Source organism: Haliotis cracherodii, unplaced genomic scaffold, assembly GCF_022045235.1.
Source record: "Haliotis cracherodii isolate W230 unplaced genomic scaffold, xgHalCrac1.p SCAF_19, whole genome shotgun sequence".
Lineage (NCBI taxonomy): Eukaryota > Metazoa > Mollusca > Gastropoda > Lepetellida > Haliotidae > Haliotis > Haliotis cracherodii.
Genome location: NW_027266274.1, coordinates 16,994,965 through 17,015,515, shown reverse-complemented (window position 1 = coordinate 17,015,515; position 20,551 = coordinate 16,994,965). Strand labels below are relative to the sequence as shown.

The 20,551-nt window shown below is 43.9% G+C and overlaps 1 protein-coding gene across 7 annotated transcripts in view; it reads left to right on the top strand.

The window, feature by feature from the left end:
• LOC139466796 (SCO-spondin-like) overlaps window positions 1-20,551 on the top strand; it is an 85,336-nt gene that overhangs the window by 27,988 nt on the left and 36,797 nt on the right. For all 7 annotated transcript variants that reach the window (XM_071248489.1, XM_071248491.1, XM_071248490.1 and 4 more), the window contains exons 17-26: window positions 221-409; window positions 2,036-2,296; window positions 2,833-3,024; window positions 5,390-5,581; window positions 6,924-7,178; window positions 8,468-8,659; window positions 10,303-10,575; window positions 11,429-11,620; window positions 12,534-12,806; window positions 13,962-14,153. In XM_071248489.1, the coding sequence (XP_071104590.1) occupies window positions 221-409; window positions 2,036-2,296; window positions 2,833-3,024; window positions 5,390-5,581; window positions 6,924-7,178; window positions 8,468-8,659; window positions 10,303-10,575; window positions 11,429-11,620; window positions 12,534-12,806; window positions 13,962-14,153 (2,211 nt within the window). The remainder of the gene's footprint in view (window positions 1-220; window positions 410-2,035; window positions 2,297-2,832; window positions 3,025-5,389; window positions 5,582-6,923; window positions 7,179-8,467; window positions 8,660-10,302; window positions 10,576-11,428; window positions 11,621-12,533; window positions 12,807-13,961; window positions 14,154-20,551) is intronic.

The following is a 20,551-nucleotide window of genomic DNA, read 5'->3' as shown; positions in this document are numbered from 1 at the left end:
GTAACGCCTTTATATTGTTTGACAAGGGGGTTGTAACGCCTCTATGATGTTTGACAACGGGATTGTAACGCCTCTTTATTGTTTGACAAGGGGTTGTATCGCCTCCGTGATGTCTGACACCTGGGTCATAACATATGGATGGAAATAATAGTTGAAAGTATCTCCATGCATTCTCTCATCGGCCAGTTAGCAGCATCACACTAAATCCCCTGTGTTTCAGTAAACGGTGGATGGAGTGAGTGGTCGGTGGCGTCGAGAATCTGTGACGCCACTTGCGGTCAGTCGGTCAGTGGGACGGACACGAAGAGGAGGACCTGTACCAACCCTGCTCCGGCTGGTACCGGCACTCCTTGTGGGGCAGGGAACATCCAAGTGACCAGTATCACCTGTTCAGTGTCAGAATGTCCAGGTAAGATGTGTTACCTGTAGGCTGTCAGAATGTCCAGGTAAGATGTGTTACCTGTAGGCTGTCAGAATGTCCAGGTAAGATGTGTTACCTGTAGGCTGTCAGAATGTCCAGGTAAGATGTGTTACCTGTAGGCTGTCAGAATGTCCAGGTAAGATGTGTTACCTGTAGGCTGTCAGAATGTCCAGGTAAGATGTGTTATCTGTAGGCTGTCAGAATGTCCTGGTGAGATGTGTTACCTGTAGGCTGTCAGAACGTCCAAGTACGATGTGTTTGATACCTGTAGGCTGTCAGAATGTCGAGTTAAGATGTGTTATCTGTAGGCGGTCAGAATGTCCAGGTAAGATGTGTTACCTGTAGGCTGTCAGAATGTCCAGGTAAGATGTGTTATCTATAGGCTGTCAGAATGTCCAGGTAAGATGTGTTACCTGTAGGCTGTCAGAATGTCCAGGTAAGATATTTTACCTATCCACTGCCAGAATGTCCAGGTAAGATATTTTACCTGTCCACTGCCAGAATGTCCAGGTAGGATATTTTACCTGTCCACTGTCAGAATGTCCAGGTAAGATATTTTACCTGTCCACTGCCAGAATGTCCAGGTAGGATATTTTACCTGTCTACTGCCAGAATGTCCAGGTAAGATATTTTACCTGTCCACTACCAGAATGTCCAGGTAGGATATTTTACCTGTCCACTGCCAGAATGTCCAGGTAGGATATTTTACCTATCCACTGCCAGAATGTCCAGATGGGATATTTTACCTGTCCACTGCCGGAATGTCCAGGTAAGATATTTTACCTGTCCACTGCCAGAATGTCCAGGTAAGATATTTTACCTGTCCAATGCCAGAATGTCCAGGTAAGATATTTTACCTGTCCACTGCCAGAATGTCCAGGTGGATATTTTACCTATCCAATGCCAGAATGTCCAGGTAAGATATCTTACCTATCCACTGCCAGAATGTCCAGGTAGGATATTTTACCTGTCCACTGCCAGAATGTCCAGGTAAGATATTTTACCTGTCCACTGCCAGAATGTCCAGGTAAGATAGTTTACCTGTCCACTGCCAGAATGTCCAGGTAAGATATTTTACCTGTCCACTGCCTGAATGTCCAGGTAGGATATTTTACCTATCCACTGCCAGAATGTCCAGGTATGATATTTGACCTATCCACTGCCAGAATGTCCAGGTAAGATATTTTACCTGTCCACTGACAGAATGTCCATGTAAGATATTTTACCTATCCACTGCCAGAATGTCCAGGTAGGATATTTTACCTATCCACTGCCGGAATGTCTAGGTAGGATATTTACCTGTCCAATGCCAGAATGTCCAGGTAAGATATTTTACCTGTCCAATGCCAGAATGTCCAGGTAAGATAGTTTACCTATCCGCTGCCAGAATGTCCAGATATGATATTTTACCTGTCCACTGCCGGAATGTCCAGGTAGGATATTTTACCTGTCCACTGCCAGAATGTCCAGGTAAGATATTTTACCTGTCCAATGCCAGAATGTCCAGGTAGGCTGTATCAGGATGTGCAGGAAGGTGCATGTGACATGTTATTGTTCTGTATTGGTATTGGCCGTTTCTGTGTCACTCCCTTCTTGGCGTCTGTGTATTTTCAGTTGCTTTCACCAGAGGACTGCAAGATGTCCGCGTCCCTGTCGGGAACACCGTGGCCTTGTCGGCTCAGCTGACCACTGCCGGACATTCGGGCTGGAGCTGGATGAAGGATGGGGTTGCTGTTACAGAAGGGGCCAGGATCAAGTTCTCCGAGGACGGTGACACATACGGCCTGACCCTGACAGGGGCGGGTGTGGCTGACTCCGGGAAGTATGTCTTCAGCGTCGGGGGAAAGACGTCAGAGGGGACAGTGACAGTCTTTGGTAAGATTAAGTATGGTGACGTTGTTTGGTAAATTGTAATACGTTTTGTGTAATGGCGCTGTGATTGTGGGTGTGTAATATGGATAGACTGTTTTGGATAATAATTGTCCTACAAGTTTTGAGTTATGTCAAGGTTTTGTCAACGTTATGGTGTGTTATCAAACATGCGTCAGTGCATTGGGAGAATCAATCTGCAAGAGCCTAAAGACTGCAAGAGGAAAATGCTGATTATAGTGGGGTAAGCTTAAGGCTCGGGATATGGTAAATGTGAAGAGTAGCTTGTGGTAGTTGGTATGTTGGTTTCACATCCAGCATGGTATTGGTCGGTAGTGGGTATGTTGGTTTCACCACCAGCATGGTATTGGTCGGTAGTGGGTATGTTGGTTTTACGTCCAGCATGGTATTGGTCGGTAGTGGGTATGTTGGTTTCACGTCTCGCATGGTATTGGAGGGTAGTGGGTATGTTGCTTTCACGTCCAGCATAGTATTGGAGGGTAGTGGGTATGCTGGTTTAATTTCCTTCATGGTTTTGGCAGCTGACGGTGCCTGGTCGAACTGGGCGTCATGGCGGAGGTTCTGCTTGGCGTCATGTGGCATGGCCGGGGGTGTTGACAACAGGACCCGGGCGTGTAACAACCCTGCCCCCAGCAATGGGGGAGCATCGTGTACAGGGGAAGCTGTGGAGATGAAGAATGCGCAGTGTGTACTGCCACCATGTCCCAACACAGGTAACGTCAGGTTCCAGTATATGTAACGTCATGTTCCACTTCAGGTGATGTCATGTCCCTATAGAGGTAACGTCATGTCCTACTATAGGTGATGTCATGTCCCACTATAGGTGATGTCATGTGCCACTATAGATAACGTCAGGAATCACTATAGGTGACCTCATGTCCCACTACAGGTGACGTCCTGTCCCACTATAGGTGACGTCATGTTCCACTTCAGGTGATGTCGTGTCCCACTATAGGTGATGTCGTGTCCCACTATAGGTGATGTCCTGTCCCACTTTAGATGACGTCATGGCCCACTTCAGGTGATGTCATGTTTGACTAAAGGTGATGTCATGTCCCACTATAGGTGATGTCGTGTCCCACTTTAGATGACGTCATGGCCCACTATAGCTGACGTCATGTGCCACGATAGATAACGTCATGTCCCACTGTAGGTGATGTTGTGTCCCACTATAGGTGATGTCATGACCCACTATAGGTGATGTCATGACCCACTATAGGTGATGTCGTGTCCGACTAAAGGTGATGTCATGTCCCACTATAGGTAACATTATGTCCCACTATAGGTGACGTCATATAACACTATAGGTAAGGTCATGTCCCACTTTAGGTGACGTCATGTGTCACTATAGTTAACGTCATATCCCAACATAAGTGGCGTCATATAACCCTATAGTTAACGTCATATCCCAACATAAGTGGCGTCTTATAACACTATAGTTAACGTCATGTCCTACTATAGGTGACGTCATATAACACTATAGGTAACGTCATATCGCAACATAAGTGACGTCTTATTACACTATAGTTAACGTCATGTCCTACTATAGGTGACGTCATATAACACTATAGGTAACGTCATATCCCAACATAGGTGGTGTCATATAACACTATAGGTAACGTCATGTCCCTTTATAGGTAAAGTCATGTTCCACTTTAGGTAACGTCATATCCTACAATAGGTAACATTATGCAACGTCCTACTTCAGGTAACGTAAATTCTCGTTAATATTTTTTTTCATATGACACGTTGTTATCACTCTAAACAGAGTGAACAGTCTAACCATCCACTCAAGACATCGTAACAAATACATATGTGTGACAGTGACCTTTACTGTGTCTGTGTGTGACAGTGATGTTTACTCTGTGTGTGTGATACTGATGTTTACTGTGTCTCTGTGTGACACTGATGTTTACTGTGTCTGTGTGTGATACTGATGTTTACTGTGTCTATGTGTGACACTTATGTTTACAGTGTCTGTGTGTGACAATGAAGTTTACTGTGTCTGTGTGATGGGGATGTTTACTGTGTCTGTGTGAGACAGTGACGTGTACAGTGTCTGTGTGTGACAGTAACGTTTACTGTGTGTGTAACTGTTACGTTTTCTGTGTCTGTGTGTGAAGTGACGTTCACTGCATCTGTGTGAGACAGTGATGTTTACTGCGACTGTGTAACAGTGACGTTTACTGCGACTGTGTAACAGTGATGTTTACTGCGACTGTGTAACAGTGATGTTTACTGCGACTGTGTAACAGTGATGTTTACTGCATCTGTGTGAGACAGTGATGTTTACTGCGACTGTGTAACAGTGATGTTTATTGCGACTGTGTATCATTGATGTTTACTGCCTCTGTGTGACAGTGACGTTCACTGCATCTGTGTGAGACAGTGATGTTTACTGCGACTGTGTAACAGTGATATTTACTGCGACTGTGTAACAGTGATGTTTACTGCCTCTGTGTAACAGTGACGTTCACTGCATCTGTGTGAGACAGTGATGTTTACTGCGACTGTGTAACAGTGATGTTTACTGCGACTGTGTAACAGTGATGTTTACTGCGACTGTGTAACAGTGATGTTTACTGCGACTGTGTAACAGTGATATTTACTGCGACTGTGTTACAGTGACGTTCACTGCATCTGTGTGAGACAGTGATGTTTACTGCGACTGTGTAACAGTGATGTTTACTGCGACTGTGTAACAGTGATGTTTACTGCGACTGTGTAACAGTGATATTTACTGCGACTGTGTTACAGTGACGTTCACTGCATCTGTGTGAGACAGTGATGTTTACTGCGACTGTGTAACAGTGATGTTTATTGCGACTGTGTAACAGTGATGTTTACTGCGACTGTGTAACAGTGATGTTTACTGCGACTGTGTAACAGTGACGTTCACTGCATCTGTGTGAGACAGTGATGTTTACTGCGACTGTGTGACAGTGATGTTTACTGCGACTGTGTGACAGTGATGTTTACTGCGACTGTGTATCAGTGATGTTTACTGCGACTGTGTAACAGTGATGTTTACTGCCTCTGTGTTACAGTGACGTTTACTCTGTGTGTGTTTAACTACAGTGAACGGCGGTTGGAGTGTGTGGACCGAGTGGGCTGTTGTCTGCACTGGATCCTGCGGCTCTGTGCCTGGAGAAGCTAATAGAACCCGCGCATGTGACAACCCCCCGCCCAGTACCACCGGCGCCCCGTGTCCCGGGGGATACATACAGAGGAAGTACCAGGTGTGTCACCTGGGCGCCTGCAACGACACGGGTCAGTTAATGCCACGTGACTTGTCATAGCAATCCGCACTCATTTCCGGTAAAGATTAAAAAATATAAACTTGATTATTAAGACATTATATGCAGACTAATGATAATGTTCCCTGTGTTCTTGTTGGTTTTATTATACCCCCGACACATATAGTTATACCAAGATTCCGTCCGTCCGTCCGTCCGTCTGAAAACTTTGTCCGCGGGATTTCTCTTAAACTATTCAGTGGATTCATCTCATACTTAGTACATATAATCTGTGTCATATGGAGGGGTGCAGTCAAAAGAAAAAAAAATGTTTTCATTAATTTTCCATTTCTTTATGGATTTTTCAAACCCTAACGTCCGTCTGAAAACTTTGTCCGCGCGATTTCTCTTAAACTATTCAGTGGATTCATCTCAAACTTAGTACATATAATCTGTGTCATATGGAAGGGTGCAGTCAAAAGAAAAAAAATTGTTTTCATTAATTTTCCATTTCTTTATGGATTTTTCAAACCCTAACGTCCGTCTGAAAACTTTGTCCGCGCGATTTCTCTTAAACTATTCAGTGGATTCATCTCAAACTTAGTACATATAATCTGTGTCATATGGAGGGGTGCAGTCAAAAGAAAAAAAAATGTTTTCATTAATTTTCCATTTCTTTATGGATTTTTCAAACCCTAACATCCGTCTGAAAACTTTGTCCGCGCGATTTCTCTTAAACTATTCAGTGGATTCATCTCAAACTTAGTACATATAATCTGTGTCATATGGAAGGGTGCAGTCAAAAGAAAAGAATTGTTTTCATTAATTTTCCATTTTTTTTATAGATTTTTCAAACCCTAACGTCCGTCTGAAAACTTTGTCCGCGGGATTTCTCTTAAACTATTCAGTGGATTCATTTCAAACTTAGTACATATAATCTGTGTCATATGGAAGGGTGCAGTCAAAAGAAAAAAATTGTTTTCATTAATTTTCCATTTCTTTATGGATTTTTCAAACCCTAACGTCCGTCTGAAAACTTTGTCCGCGGGATTTCTCTTAAACTATTCAGTGGATTCATCTCAAACTTAGTACATATAACCTGTATCATATGGAGTGGTGCAGTCAAAAGAAAAAAAATGTTTTCATTAATTTTCCATTTTTTTTTAATGAATTTTTCAAACCCTAAGTTAACCCTATCCTAGCTATTTAATTTGTAACTACTGACACACTAGGCGGGTCGGGGGTATTAGTGAGCCACGCTCACTTTTGCACTTGTTTTCCCCTGGTATCCATGATGAGAGATGATATATATGTACCTGGTGTCCGCCATCACTATTGACCTTGTGTTTAATGTTCTGATGTCCTCGTCTGCGCAGTAATCTCCGGGGTGAAGGACGCTCAGGTTGAAGCAGGGGGCGCAATCGTGTTGTCTGTGCAGCTAAATCAACCAATAGAAACCGGTTGGCAGTGGATGAAGGACGGCGTCCCCATTTCCCAGGATACCCGGAGCGTGATGACCCGGGACGGCAACGTCTACCGCTTGACCAGGCTCCAGTCGACCGTCCCCGACTCTGGCAAATACACATTCACTGCTGGAGCGGCGACGTCGGAGGGCACGGTGACGGTGTTTGGTACGTCGCCAATAACCGCGTGTGTTAGTGTTTTTGTGTGTTTGTGTGTGAGTGTGTGTGTGTGTGTGTGCGTGCGTGCGTGCGTGCGTGCGTGTGCGCGTGCGCGTGTGTGTATGTGTGTGTTTGTGTTTGTGTTTATGTATTGCCTCTGTGTGTGTGTGTGTGTTTGTTTGTGTGTGTGTGTGCTTGCGAGCGTGCGTGCGTGCGTGCGTGCGTGCGTGTGTGTGTGTGTGTGTGTATGTGTGTGTTTGTATTTATGTATTGCCTGTGTGTGTTTTTGTGTGTTTTTGTCTATGTGTGTTGTCTATATATATGTGTGTGTGTATTTTCTGTGTGTATGTGCAAAGAAAATAATTTATTGATGTCAACTTCTTCATTATGGTCCAATGGAAATGAAAGCCATGAATCATTTATCACTGATTGCTAATAAGCAAAGGGCAAAAGGAGGGCAGGGGGTAATTATCACTGAGAGGTAATAACATTTGTCCATTACTACTGTCCATTGCTATTATCTATCAGCGTAAATAAACTGTTAGGCCCCCCTTGTTAAGTTTTCACCTGTGTTATTGTAAGTATTTTCTTGTTACATATATATTCTCTCTGCTTCCTGGCACTCATTCACCTGATGAAGGAGTAAGCATATACCCCGTAACGTTGTGTTCCTCATAATAAAGAAGTTGACAACAGCTTGACGTCAGCGAACACACACCATGTTACTGATTGAGTGTGTGGCATAGCGTGACGTCAGCGAACACACACCATGATACCGACTGAGTTTGTGGCATAGCGTGACGTCAGCGAACACACACCATGTTACTGATTGAGTGTGTGGGATAGCGTGACGTCAGCGAACACACACCATGTTGCTGACTGAGTGTGTGGTATAGCGTGACGTCAGCAAACACACACCATGTTACTGATTGAGTGTGTGGCATAGCGTGACGTCAGCGAACACACACCATGCTGCTGACTGAGTTTGTGGCATAGCGTGACGTCAGCAAACACACACCATGTTACTGATTGAGTGTGTGGCATAGCGTGACGTCAGCGAACACACACCATGTTACTGATTGAGTGTGTGGGATAGCGTGACGTCAGCGAACACACACCATGTTGCTGACTGAGTGTGTGGTATAGCGTGACGTCAGCAAACACACACCATGTTACTGATTGAGTGTGTGGCATAGCGTGACGTCAGCGAACACACACCGTGCTGCTGATTGAGTGTGTGGCATAGCGTGACGTCAGCGAATATATATAATATCTGCCATTGTCTGTTGATGCTGCAGTTAACGGGGCCTGGACGGAGTGGTCGTCGGCTGTGAGGGTCTGTAGCGCCACGTGCGGTCAGTCGGTCAATGGGACGGACACAAGGACACGGACTTGTACCAACCCTGTTCCAGTCAACGGCGGAAGCACCTGTATTGGCAATCCACTGGAAATACAAACCGTTAACTGCCCAGTGCCAACATGTGTCAATGGTAAGAAGTGTTACCTCTCTCATGACGTAATGTCCAAGTAAGTGTTACCTCTCTCATGACGTAATATCCAGGTATATGTTACCTCTCTCATGACGTATTGTCCAGGCAAGTATAACCTCTCTCATGACGTAATGTCCAAGTAAGTGTGACCTCTCTCATGACGTAATGTCCAAGTAAGTGTTACCTCTCTCATGACGTAATATCCAAGTATGTGTGACCTCTCTCATGACGTAATGTCCAAGTAAGTGTTACTTCTCTCATGACGTAATGTCCAAGAAAGTGTTACCTCTCTCATGACGTAATGTCCAGGTAAATGTGACCTCTCTAATGACGTTATGTCGAAGTAAGTGTGACCACTCTCATGACGTAATGTCCAAGTAAGTGTTACCTCTCTCATGACGTAATGTCCAAGTAAGTGTTACCTCTCTCATGACGTAATGTCCAGGTAAGTGTTACCTCTCTCATGACGTAATGTCCAAGTAAGTGTTACCTCTCTCATGACGTAATGTCCAAGTAAGTATTGCGTCTCTCATGACGTAATGTCCAGGTAAGTGTTACCTCTCATGACGTATTGTCCAAGTAAGTGTTACCTCTCTTATGACGTAATGTCCAAGTAAGTATTGCGTCTCTCATGACGTAATGTCCAGGTAAGTGTTACCTCCCTCATGACGTAGTGTCCAAGTAAGTGTTACCTCTCTCATGACGTAATGTCCAAGTAAGTATTGCGTCTCTCATGACGTAATGTCCAGGTAAGTGTTACCTCTCATGACGTATTGTCCAGGTAAGTGTTACCTCTCAGAATCAGATTGGCCAGGTTATATATGACATGTTTTGAGTAGGAAGGTACATGTTCGTTTTAATGGTATGAAATATTGTAGTGTAAATGGTTTCAATGATACGCATTCAGAAATAAGAAGAACATTTGAACATGACATTTCTAACAATAACAGCTATTTTATTGTTGGGAACAACGTTTAAGGGCTACTTCTTGTCCTTTAATCAGGTGAAAACTCCCCCGAAAAGCTAGTGACGTACAATGAAAGAGCAATGGAGATTGACATGATTACATTGAACTGAATAGGGGAACAATATAACAAAACAAACACAGGTGCCCAGTGTGTGGGCAGAGACTGGTTATAGAACGGTGAGATAAACGCTGGGTAGGTAGATTCCTTGATCGGCTTGGTGCGTTACATATCTAGTTTCTATCAGTGATTGATGTTGGCATGGAAAATGTTGGTTTGTTAACAGGAAATACTGTGGTCAGGATTGTGTTCTTTTGTTACTCTGTCTGGCGCTGAAACAAGGACTGATTGGTTCGGAGTCAGTATACTGTGTCTGAGTGGGTTATTCATGTTAAACTGCGGCATGGTATCTCAGTGGGCTAGCACTATAAATCGTATCAGTCAGGACAAGTACAAGCAGCTACACACACACGCGCACGCGCACGCACACGCACACGCACACGCACACACACACACACACACACACACACACACACACACACACACACGTGGATGCACGTCGCTATATTAGTGCAATATTCTTTGACGCGACGTTAAACCCAATTTCGCCTCACCTGATGCTCATGTTTTCAAGGTTTCCAAGCGTCCTTGTTAAATGCCCGCTTCCTGTTTGTCAAGCCTCAGGGCAGATTGCCGTCGTCTCCGGTGTGCAGAACGCTCAAGTAGAAGCAGGGGCCCCAATCGTGTTGTCTGCGCAGCTAAATCAACCAGTAGAAACCGGTTGGCAGTGGATGAAGGACGGTGTCCCCATTTCCCAGGATACCCGGAACGTGATGACCCGGGACGGCAACGTCTACCGCTTAACCAGACTCCAAGCGAACGTCAACGACACCGGCAACTACACCTTCATCGCTGGAGGGGCGACGTCGGAGGGAGGAGTGTTTGTGTACGGTACGTGGCGTGTCTGTGTTCACTGTAGCCTTGAATGGCACGAAAAAGCTTGGTTACCAAAACTTGCCATTCTGGATTGTAAATGCTATAATTTAAAGTGAGTATGATTTGACGCCGCCTTTAGCAATATTGAAGCCAAAGCACGGCGGGGGACACCAGAAATGGGACTTCACACATTGTACCCATGTCGGGAGTCGAACCCAGCTCTTCGGTGTGACGAGCGAAAGCTTTAACCACTTGGCTACCCGACCAACCCGGTTGTGTGTGATGTACTCCCAAGATCATATACCACACATGTTGGTAAATATATGAATATTCACTCATATTCAAGAGATATTAGATTGGTTCGATGCACAAACGGACATACTGGTATGTTGTGTGAACCGATGCTCATAAACGCATCACATGTGACGTCATAGAGGTCCGGTTATAGATGACGTCACATGTGATGCGTTTATGAGCATCGGTGTGACTCGAGATGTACCATTTGTCTCGTGCAGACTTAGCGTGTAAAGTTTGGAAATCACGTTCGGCATATCGTGATAAGAATATAGACACTCTGTGGTAACACTCGACTGATTGTCTGTCTTGTCATTAATTGGTACACATTGGAAAGATCTCTTCTTAACGTGCATACATACTTCTCTATATATTTCTATGGTTTGTTTCTTTCGGTGGTGAGTTATCAATTCGATAGTTGATTTATTTAATAACTCACATCAGCCGCTGATGCTACAGTTAACGGGGGCTGGACAGTTCTATTGACAATATATATATTTACACAATGTCTGCTTTTGCCATCTTTTTCCATCCAGCCTCACATAATATCTGCTGTTGTCTGTTAATGCTGCAGTTAACGGGGGCTGGACGGAGTGGTCGCAGGCTGTGAGGGTGTGTAGCGCCACGTGCGGTCAGACGGTCAGTGGGACGGACACAAGGACACGGACGTGCACCAACCCTGTTCCAGTCAATGGCGGAAGCACTTGTGCTGGAAATCCACTAGACATACAAGGCGTTATCTGCCCAGTGCCAACATGTGTCAATGGTAAGAAGTGTTACCTCTCTCATGACGTAGTGTCCAAGTAAGTATTACCTCTCTCATGACGTAATGTCCAGGTAAGTGTTACCTCTCTCATGACGTAGTGCCCAAGTAAGTTTTACCTCTCTCATGACGTAATGTCCAAGTAAGTTTTACCTCTCTCATGACGTAATGTCCAGGAAAGTGTTACCTCTCTCATGACGTAATGTCCAAGTAAGTGTTACCTCTCTCATGACGTAGTGTCCAAGTAAGTTTTACCTTTCTCATGACGTAATGTCCAAGTAAGTATTGCGTCTCTCATGACGTAATGTCTAGGTAAGTGTTACCTCTCATGAGGTAATGTCCAGGTAAGTGTTACCTCTCAGAATCAGATTGGCCAGGTTATATATGACATGTTTTGAGTAGGAAGGTACATGTTCGTTTTAATGGTATGAAATATTGTAGTGTAAATGGTTTCAATAATATGCATTTAGAAGTAAGAAGAACTTTGGAACATGACATTTCTAATGATAATTACTATTTTATTGTTGGGAACAACGTTTCAGGGCTACTTCTTGCCCTGTAATTAGGTGAAAACTCCCCCGAAAAGCCAGTGACGTACACTGAAAGTGCAATGGAGATTGGCATGATTACATTGAACTGAATAGGGGAACAATATAACGCTATAAATCTAACACAGTGACTATAAATCGTATCAGTCCGGACAAGTACAAGCAGCTACACGCGCATGCGCACGCGCACGTGCACGCACACGCACACGCACACACACACACACACACACACACACGTGCATGCACGTCTCTATATTAGTGCAATCATCTTGGTGGACGCGACGTTAAACCCAATTTCGCCTCACCTGATGCTCATGTTTTCAAGGTTTCCCAGCGTCCATGTTAAATGCCCGTTCATGTTTGTCAAGCCCCAGGGCAGATTGCCGTCGTCTCCGGTGTGCAGAACGCTCAAGTAGAAGCAGGGGGCCCAATCGTGTTGTCTGCGCAGCTAAATCAACCAGTAGAAACCGGTTGGCAGTGGATGAAGGACGGCGTCCCCATTTCCCAGGATACGCGGAACGTGATGACCCGGGACGGCAACGTCTACCGCTTAACCAGGCTCCAAGCGAACGTCAACGACACCGGCAACTACACCTTCATCGCTGGAGGGGCGACGTCGGAGGGAGGAGTGTTTGTGTACGGTACGTGGCGTGTCTGTGTTCACTGTAGCCTTGAATGGCACGAAAAAGCTTGGTTACCAAAACTTGCCATTCTGGATTGTTTATGCTATAATTTAAAGTGAGTATGACTTGACGCCGCCTTTAGCAATATTGAAGCCAAAGCACGGCGGGGGACACCAGAAATGGGACTTCACACATTGTACCCATGTCGGGAGTCGAACCCAGCTCTTCGGTGTGACGAGCTAAAGCTTTAACCACTTGGCTACCCGACCAACCCGGTTGTCTCTGATATACTCCGAAGATCATATACCACACATGTTGGTAAATATATGAATATTCACTCATATTCAAGAGATATTAGATTGGTTCGATGCACAAACGGACATGCTGGTATGTTATGTGTGAACTGATGCTCATAAACGCATCACATGTGACGTCATAGAGGTCCAGTCATAGATGACGTCACATGTGATGCGTTTATGAGCATCGGTGTGACTCAAAATGTACCATTTGTCTCGTGCAGACTTAGCGTGTAAGGGGGGCACGGGTGGCCTAGTCGTCTAAGGCGCCGCGATTCGCTGTGCAGAGTTGCGTCCCTTGGGCACGCCAGAAACCTATGATTGTGGGTTCGAATCCCGGTTCGCCCCGATTATGTTTCAAGGTTTGTCAGCACCATACCCGTGCTCGTGGGTTTCACCGAAGTGATAAACGTCTGAGACCTGCATCACTTCGGGCTTTCCTCCCACATTAAGCTGACACGCCGCGATATAACTGGAATACTGTTAAAAGTGGCGTTAAACCCAACTCACTCACTCACTCACTCACTTAGCGTGTAAAGTTTGGAAATCACGTTCGGAATATCGTGATAAGAATATAGACACTCTGTGGTAACACTCGACTGATTGTCTGTCTTGTCATTAATTGGTACACATTGGAAAGATCTCTTCTTAACGTGCATACATACTTCTCTATATATTTCTATGGTTTGTTTCTTTCGGTGGTGAGTTATCAATTCGATAGTTGATTTATTTAATAACTCACATCAGCCGCTGATGCTACAGTTAACGGGGGCTGGACAGTTCTATTGACAATATATATATTTACACAATGTCTGCTTTTGCCATCTTTTTCCATCCAGCCTCACATAATATCTGCTGTTGTCTGTTAATGCTGCAGTTAACGGGGGCTGGACGGAGTGGTCGCAGGCTGTGAGGGTGTGTAGCGCCACGTGCGGTCAGACGGTCAGTGGGACGGACACGAGGACACGGACGTGCACCAACCCTGTTCCAGTCAATGGCGGAAGCACTTGTGCTGGAAATCCACTAGACATACAAGGCGTTATCTGCCCAGTGCCAACATGTGTCAATGGTAAGAAGTGCTACCTCTCTCATGACGTAATGTCCAAGTAAGTGTTACCTCTCTCATGACGTCATGTCCAGGTAAGTGTGACCTCTCTCATGACGTAATGTCCAAGTAAGTGTTACCTCTCTCATGACGTAATGTCCAAGTAAGTATTACCTCTCTCATGACATAATGTCCAAGTAAGTGTTACCTCTCTCATGACGTAATGCCCAAGTAAGTGTTACCTCTCTCATGACGTAATGTCCAAGTAAGTGTTACCTCTCTCATGACGTAGGGTCCAAGTAAGTGTGACCTCTCTCATGACGTCATATCCAAGTAAGTGTTACCTCTCTCATGACGTATTGTCCAAGTAAGTGTTACCTCTCTCATGACGTAATGTCCAAGTAAGTGTGACCTCTCTCATGACGTAATGTCCAAGTAAGTGTTACCTCTCTCATGATGTAATGTCCAAGTAAGTGTTACCTCTCTCATGACGTAATGTCCAAGTAAGTGTTACCTCTCTCATGACGTAATGTCCAAGTAAGTATTACCTCTCTCATGACATAATGTCCAAGTAAGTGTTACCTCTCTCATGACGTAATGCCCAAGTAAGTGTTACCTCTCTCATGACGTAATGTCCAAGTAAGTGTTACCTCTCTCATGACGTAATGTCCAAGTAAGTGTTACCTCTCTCATGACGTAATGTCCAGGTAAGTGTTACCTCTCTCATGAAGTAATGTCCAAGTAAGTGTTACCTCTCTCATGACGTAGGGTCCAAGTAAGTGTGACCTCTCTCATGACGTAATGTCCAAGTAAGTGTTACCTCTCTCATGACGTAATGTCCAGGTAAGTGTTACCTCTCTCATGACGTAGGGTCCAAGTAAGTGTGACCTCTCTCATGACGTCATGTCCAAGTAAGTGTTACCTCTCTCATGATGTAATGTCCAAGTAAGTGTTACCTCTCTCATGACGTAATGTCCAAGTAAGTGTGACCTCTCACATGACGTAATGTCCAAGTAAGTGTTACCTCTCTCATGACGTAATGTCCAGGTAAGTGTTATCTCTCTCATGACGTAGGGTCCAAGTAAGTGTGACCTCTCTCATGACGTCATGTCCAAGTAAGTGTTACCTCTCTCATGACGTAATGTCCAAGTAAGTGTTACCTCTCTCATGACGTAATGTCCAAGTAAGTGTGACCTCTCTCATGACGTAATGTCCAAGTAAGTGTTACCTCTCTCATGACGTAATGTCCAAGTAAGTGTGACCTCTCTCATGACGTAATGTCCAAGTAAGTGTTACCTCTCTCATGACGTAATGTCCAGGTAAGTGTTACCTCTCTCATGACGTAATGTCCAAGTAAGTGTTACCTCTCTCATGACGTAATGTCCAAGTAAGTGTTACCTCTCTCATGACGTAATGTCCAAGTAAGTATTACCTCTCTCATGACATAATGTCCAAGTAAGTGTTACCTCTCTCATGACGTAATGTCCAAGTAAGTGTGACCTCTCTCATGACGTAATGTCCAAGTAAGTGTGACCTCTCTCATGACGTAATGTCCAAGTAAGTTTTACCTCTCTCATGACGTAATGTCCAAGTAAGTGTTTCCTCTCTCATGACGTAATGTCCAAGTAAGTGTTACCTCTCTCATGACGTAATGTCCAAGTAAGTGTTACCTCTCTCATGACGTAATGTCCAAGTAAGTGTGACCTCTCTCATGACGTAATGTCCAAGTAAGTGTGACCTCTCTCATGACGTAATGTTCAATTAAGTTTTACCTCTCTCATGATGTAATGTGGGCGGTCGGGTAGCCTAGTGGTTCAAGCTTTGGCTCGTCACGCCGAAGACCCGGGTTCGATTCCCGACATGGGTACAATGTGTGAAGCCCATTTATGGTGTCCCCCGCCGTGATATTGCTGGAATATTGCTTAAAGCGGCGTAAAACCATACTCACTCACTCACTCACTCATGACGTAATGTCTAAGTAAGTGTTACCTCTCTCATGATGTAATGTCCAAGTAAGTGTTACCTCTCTCATTACGTAATGTCCAAGTAAGTGTTTCCTCTCGCATGATAGTCTATGAGCCAGAGAAAATTTGACTACCAAACAGAGGGACAAATTACCAATATGATTTTTCAGCTAGCTTGATGTCTCAACTGTATAATTTCATGTGATGGACATTTCAGATGTCCAGCTAAATACGATTTGGGCGGCCATTTTCCAAGATGGCGGCCATTTTTTCACTTTTTCTACAGATTTCAGAAATAAGCTTATAACACAGAATTTATTAATTTCAGACAACTTTTATTTACAGCTATTGTTTCAGCACTACATTGCACACATTCTGTTATGCGTTTTGTATATCACTGAGTTTTCCAATGCAATGTTGTTGAGTAATAATTGACACCTTATGATAGATAGAAATTGTCTAATGTATTTTCATATATAAAATACCATTTGGAAGTTAAAACACGCCAGTGCATAAGCATAAACAGCCATTTTTAAATATAGTGCACTTTTTCACAGATAATTCAAAAATTAAGTCGTACATATTGCAACCAAAACTTGTTTTTATATTTCCTAGCTAAATTTCCAAGAATCTAAAGTGTTTAAAGTTAAAATGTACACATTGTGATATGACATTTATATGTGTTTAATAATAACATCAAATGTATACATATAAACAAAATTCCACTTTCATTCCCACATGACCCTTCTGCAATTAAATACAACTTGTTCATAATTCAAAAGCCACCACTGTCCTTCTACTTCACAAATCTTCTACTTCTTAAAAATCAGCATCTAGTAAGATCAACTCTCCATATTAAACAGGAGACTGTTTGCTGGAGTTTTATGCCGTTGACATTAACATTGTAACACAATTTAGCATGAATATGGCCAGTACTTGTAACAGTTTCAAGAAAATGTCTAGAAATGTAAAAGACATTTCAACAATGAGGATGTCTTATATTCCATCCCCAAACCTGCTGTGTGCTACACATCCAACTGTCAAATTCAGTCATCTTCATCGCTTGAGTCTTCTGCATCTTGATTTCTTCATCATTGTCATCCATGTTGGAGCAGGGTGACAACTTGCAGGCAGAGATACATTTAAGACCATTTCATGTACATGTGCACTCACGTGGTCGACAAGTACGAGAACATCTGCATGACATCAAACCAAGGACCACTTCTGGACTGCCAGATATCCTGTGTCGTTTATTTCCCAACCATGCAGAGGGATCTGGTAAGTCTGGAGAATTTTCAAGGCTCCTCCTGCAAAATGCTGACTGGTAATTGGCTCGAAGGGTGTGCTGGAAAAGCACCTCTTTACATGGTGGGAGCTGTTCAGATTCAACATCCCCGCCTCTACCTCCAAATATCTGGTAACGCAGTTAATTGACCTTGTTTACCTTTGTGTTGCTGCAATATAGCTGACAGGTAAAGGATTGGATGTTCTTAAACACTTCAGGAGAAAGATGCCACTCAGTACCAAGATCTCAAAAAGCCTTTCTGAAAGTTTCATCTCTTAGAAGCAGTTTTAGAGCCCTCAGCTTGCCGTGGCCAGCCAATGCACTCAGAGAGTCACATTCAGTCCATGCATGTAGCCCCAATAATGCCGTGCAAGCTTCACTCCCTAAAGCTTCAGCAAGTTTTGTTATGTCCACAAGCCTCAAACGAGCTTTTGTACCTCTTCTGATAATGCTTCTGCTGTTGATCTTTGTGCTGGGAGCAAGACAGATAACTAGCACATCTGTGTCATCTGTGACAAGAACCAGGTCTGAATGCACATACTTCCGTGTGTAACAAACATAGTTTTGTTACCGAGCTGTTCACGTCGCCTTAGCTCTTTCCAACTCTGTGCCAGAAATCTAGTGGGGTTCTTACTCTCGGTACATGCAAGAAGTCGTCTCCAGTTTTTCAGTTTGTGTCCTTCTCTTATCTGCGTGAAGATAATGCCTTCAGTTGAACCCCGATTCAGACGCTCAGCTGACTTTATTGACTGTTCCCTGTACACGTCAAACACCACATCAATTCTGTTACATCCCTGACCAGCATGCAACATCTGGGCAAACACTCGATCAGACAGCTCATCAAACATGTGATTTTCGCCGTGGATTTTCTGAATGATGGCCATAGCATCAAGAAGAGCAGCAATTTGGGTGGGAGTACCATCTGCAAACGACACTTTAGTCTCCAAGTGTTTTGCCAGAGCAGATTTATTTGTCTTTTTTCATTGTGCCATCACCATTTGCAAGAGACCAGGGTAGTGGACCAAGAGGGTGGCTCAGCACATCACGCATGTCTAACTTTCTGTTCTGGGCAATGAGAACCATATTTGCAAACACTCTTCTGTCAGCTTTTAGGATGATTTCTGTGTTTGTAGACTTGCTTGTTTTCTTGTTAATGTCTGTAAATGATTTCAAATTCATCTTCTTCACGGTGCTGTAGAAACCTTCACCCTTCTGTAGCCGTTCTGCTTGGAACGCCTGATAATCTTCCTCTCCATTTTGCTTTGATGTCAAAAGATCGGCAGAAACTTCAGGGGAGCCTCTGCTTCAATGGATATGCAAACAAAATCTGAGTCTTCAGAAAGCGGGTTTGTCCAGTTCTCTAATGTATCAACTAATGATCTGATGTCAGATTCATCTCTACGAATGCGTGGCCTGTCAAGGTCTGAATGGCTAAGGGAAGGTGACTGCACTGAAATTTGTTCACGTAGTTGTCTCAATGCAGCTGCTCTGTGTTCAGCAGTGAGATAGTAGCGTGACACGGTCCCTGGCTTGAGACAATTCATTTTCCTCAGTTGGAACAGAGAAACCCTTGTTGCGAAAGTGCTCATACATCCATGGACTTGTCTCCTTTAACCGAGTATCTGAGCAAAGTACACAGGAAGTAACCATGCATAGTTGGTATTGTTAACTGCAAAGCACCAAGGTATGACATTTCTGATGCAAGCAAGATGAAGATGCCAATCTCCTTCTCTGTCAGCACGAAGTAGGCCAAGCAGAACATCCACCATGTCAATGTAAGTCATCCAAAAGGCTGAGAGTTTTCCTCTTTCATGGCGCAAGACATTTAGGTGACTGTTGAACATTTCAGAAATTTTCTTTTATGATTCATCCCTCAAAACATCATCATGTGATTCATTACAAATGGTCTGATGAAGCTGGCCTATTTGGATTTTCGCATCACACAGCTTTGCTAGGCTTTCAGGACGATGGATGTCAAGCCATTCCATAAATCCATTCCGTGCTAGCCTCATCAATGCTTCATATACCAGCTTATGCAATCGGCCTGCTCGATTATACTGTTTTTCCCCCAGTACCTAACTGATAGATCCTTCAGCAATGACTCCGGATTCTACTGCAAGGTCACGAAGTCCCGCATCACCAAACCTTTTTCCAATTGCTGACAGGAAATTGCAAATTGTGTGAAAGTTTCCATCATCAAGACAATGCCTTTAAACTTGTCAGGGTTTTTCCGCACGATTTCTGTAGCTTTTGAATACAGTGCCTGGTCGAAAACAACAGCAATATTCTGATGCTGTAGAGATGATTGTGCAGCAAGAGATTGATGCAGAGTTTCTTGCACAGTTGCCATTTCTGTTGCTGGAGCATTAATTGTGGGCAAGTAACGACCTGTATCAGCAAATACCTCCATGTCATCTCTTATCAGTATGTTATATCTTGTCCAAGAACTTATTGTCTGATTTGATGGATCATCCATTCTGACAAGAATCCAGAGTGAGTGTTGCTGGTGTGCACTTGCTTTTGCGACTTCAAATTCAGCAGAAAGGTCAGCTGGCACAATTGGTGGTGGACCTTCCCTTTTCCCCACAGTGTATATAGGAAGTAGTTGACCAGAAGGCTCAATTGTGGCATACATGTCAGAGAAGTTGGCTGAACTATTATGCCATTGACACAATGTGATTCTTTAAATTCAGCCGCAAGTTTCCCACGAAGATGATATCGAAAGGACAAGTCATTGCATCAATTTTATTCAAACACAGATGCATTGTATTTATCCATTAACATGACGTAATGTCCAAGTAAGTGTGACCTCTCTCATGACGTAATGTCCAGGAAAGTGTTACCTCTCTCATGACATAATGTCCAAGTAAGTATTACCTCTCTCATGACGTAATGTCCAGGTAAGTGTTTCCTCTCTCTTGACGTATGGTTCAAGTAAGTGTTACCTCTCTCATGAGGTAGTGTCCAAGTAAGTGTTACCTCTCTCATGACGTAATGTCCAGGTAAGTGTTACCTCTCTTATGACGTAATGTCCAGGTAAGTTTTACCTCTCTCATGACGTAATGTCCAGGTATATGTTACCTCTCTCATGACGTAATGTCTAAGTAAGTTTTACCTCTCTCATGACGTAATGTCCAAGAAAGTATTGCGTCTCTCATGACGTAATGTCCAAG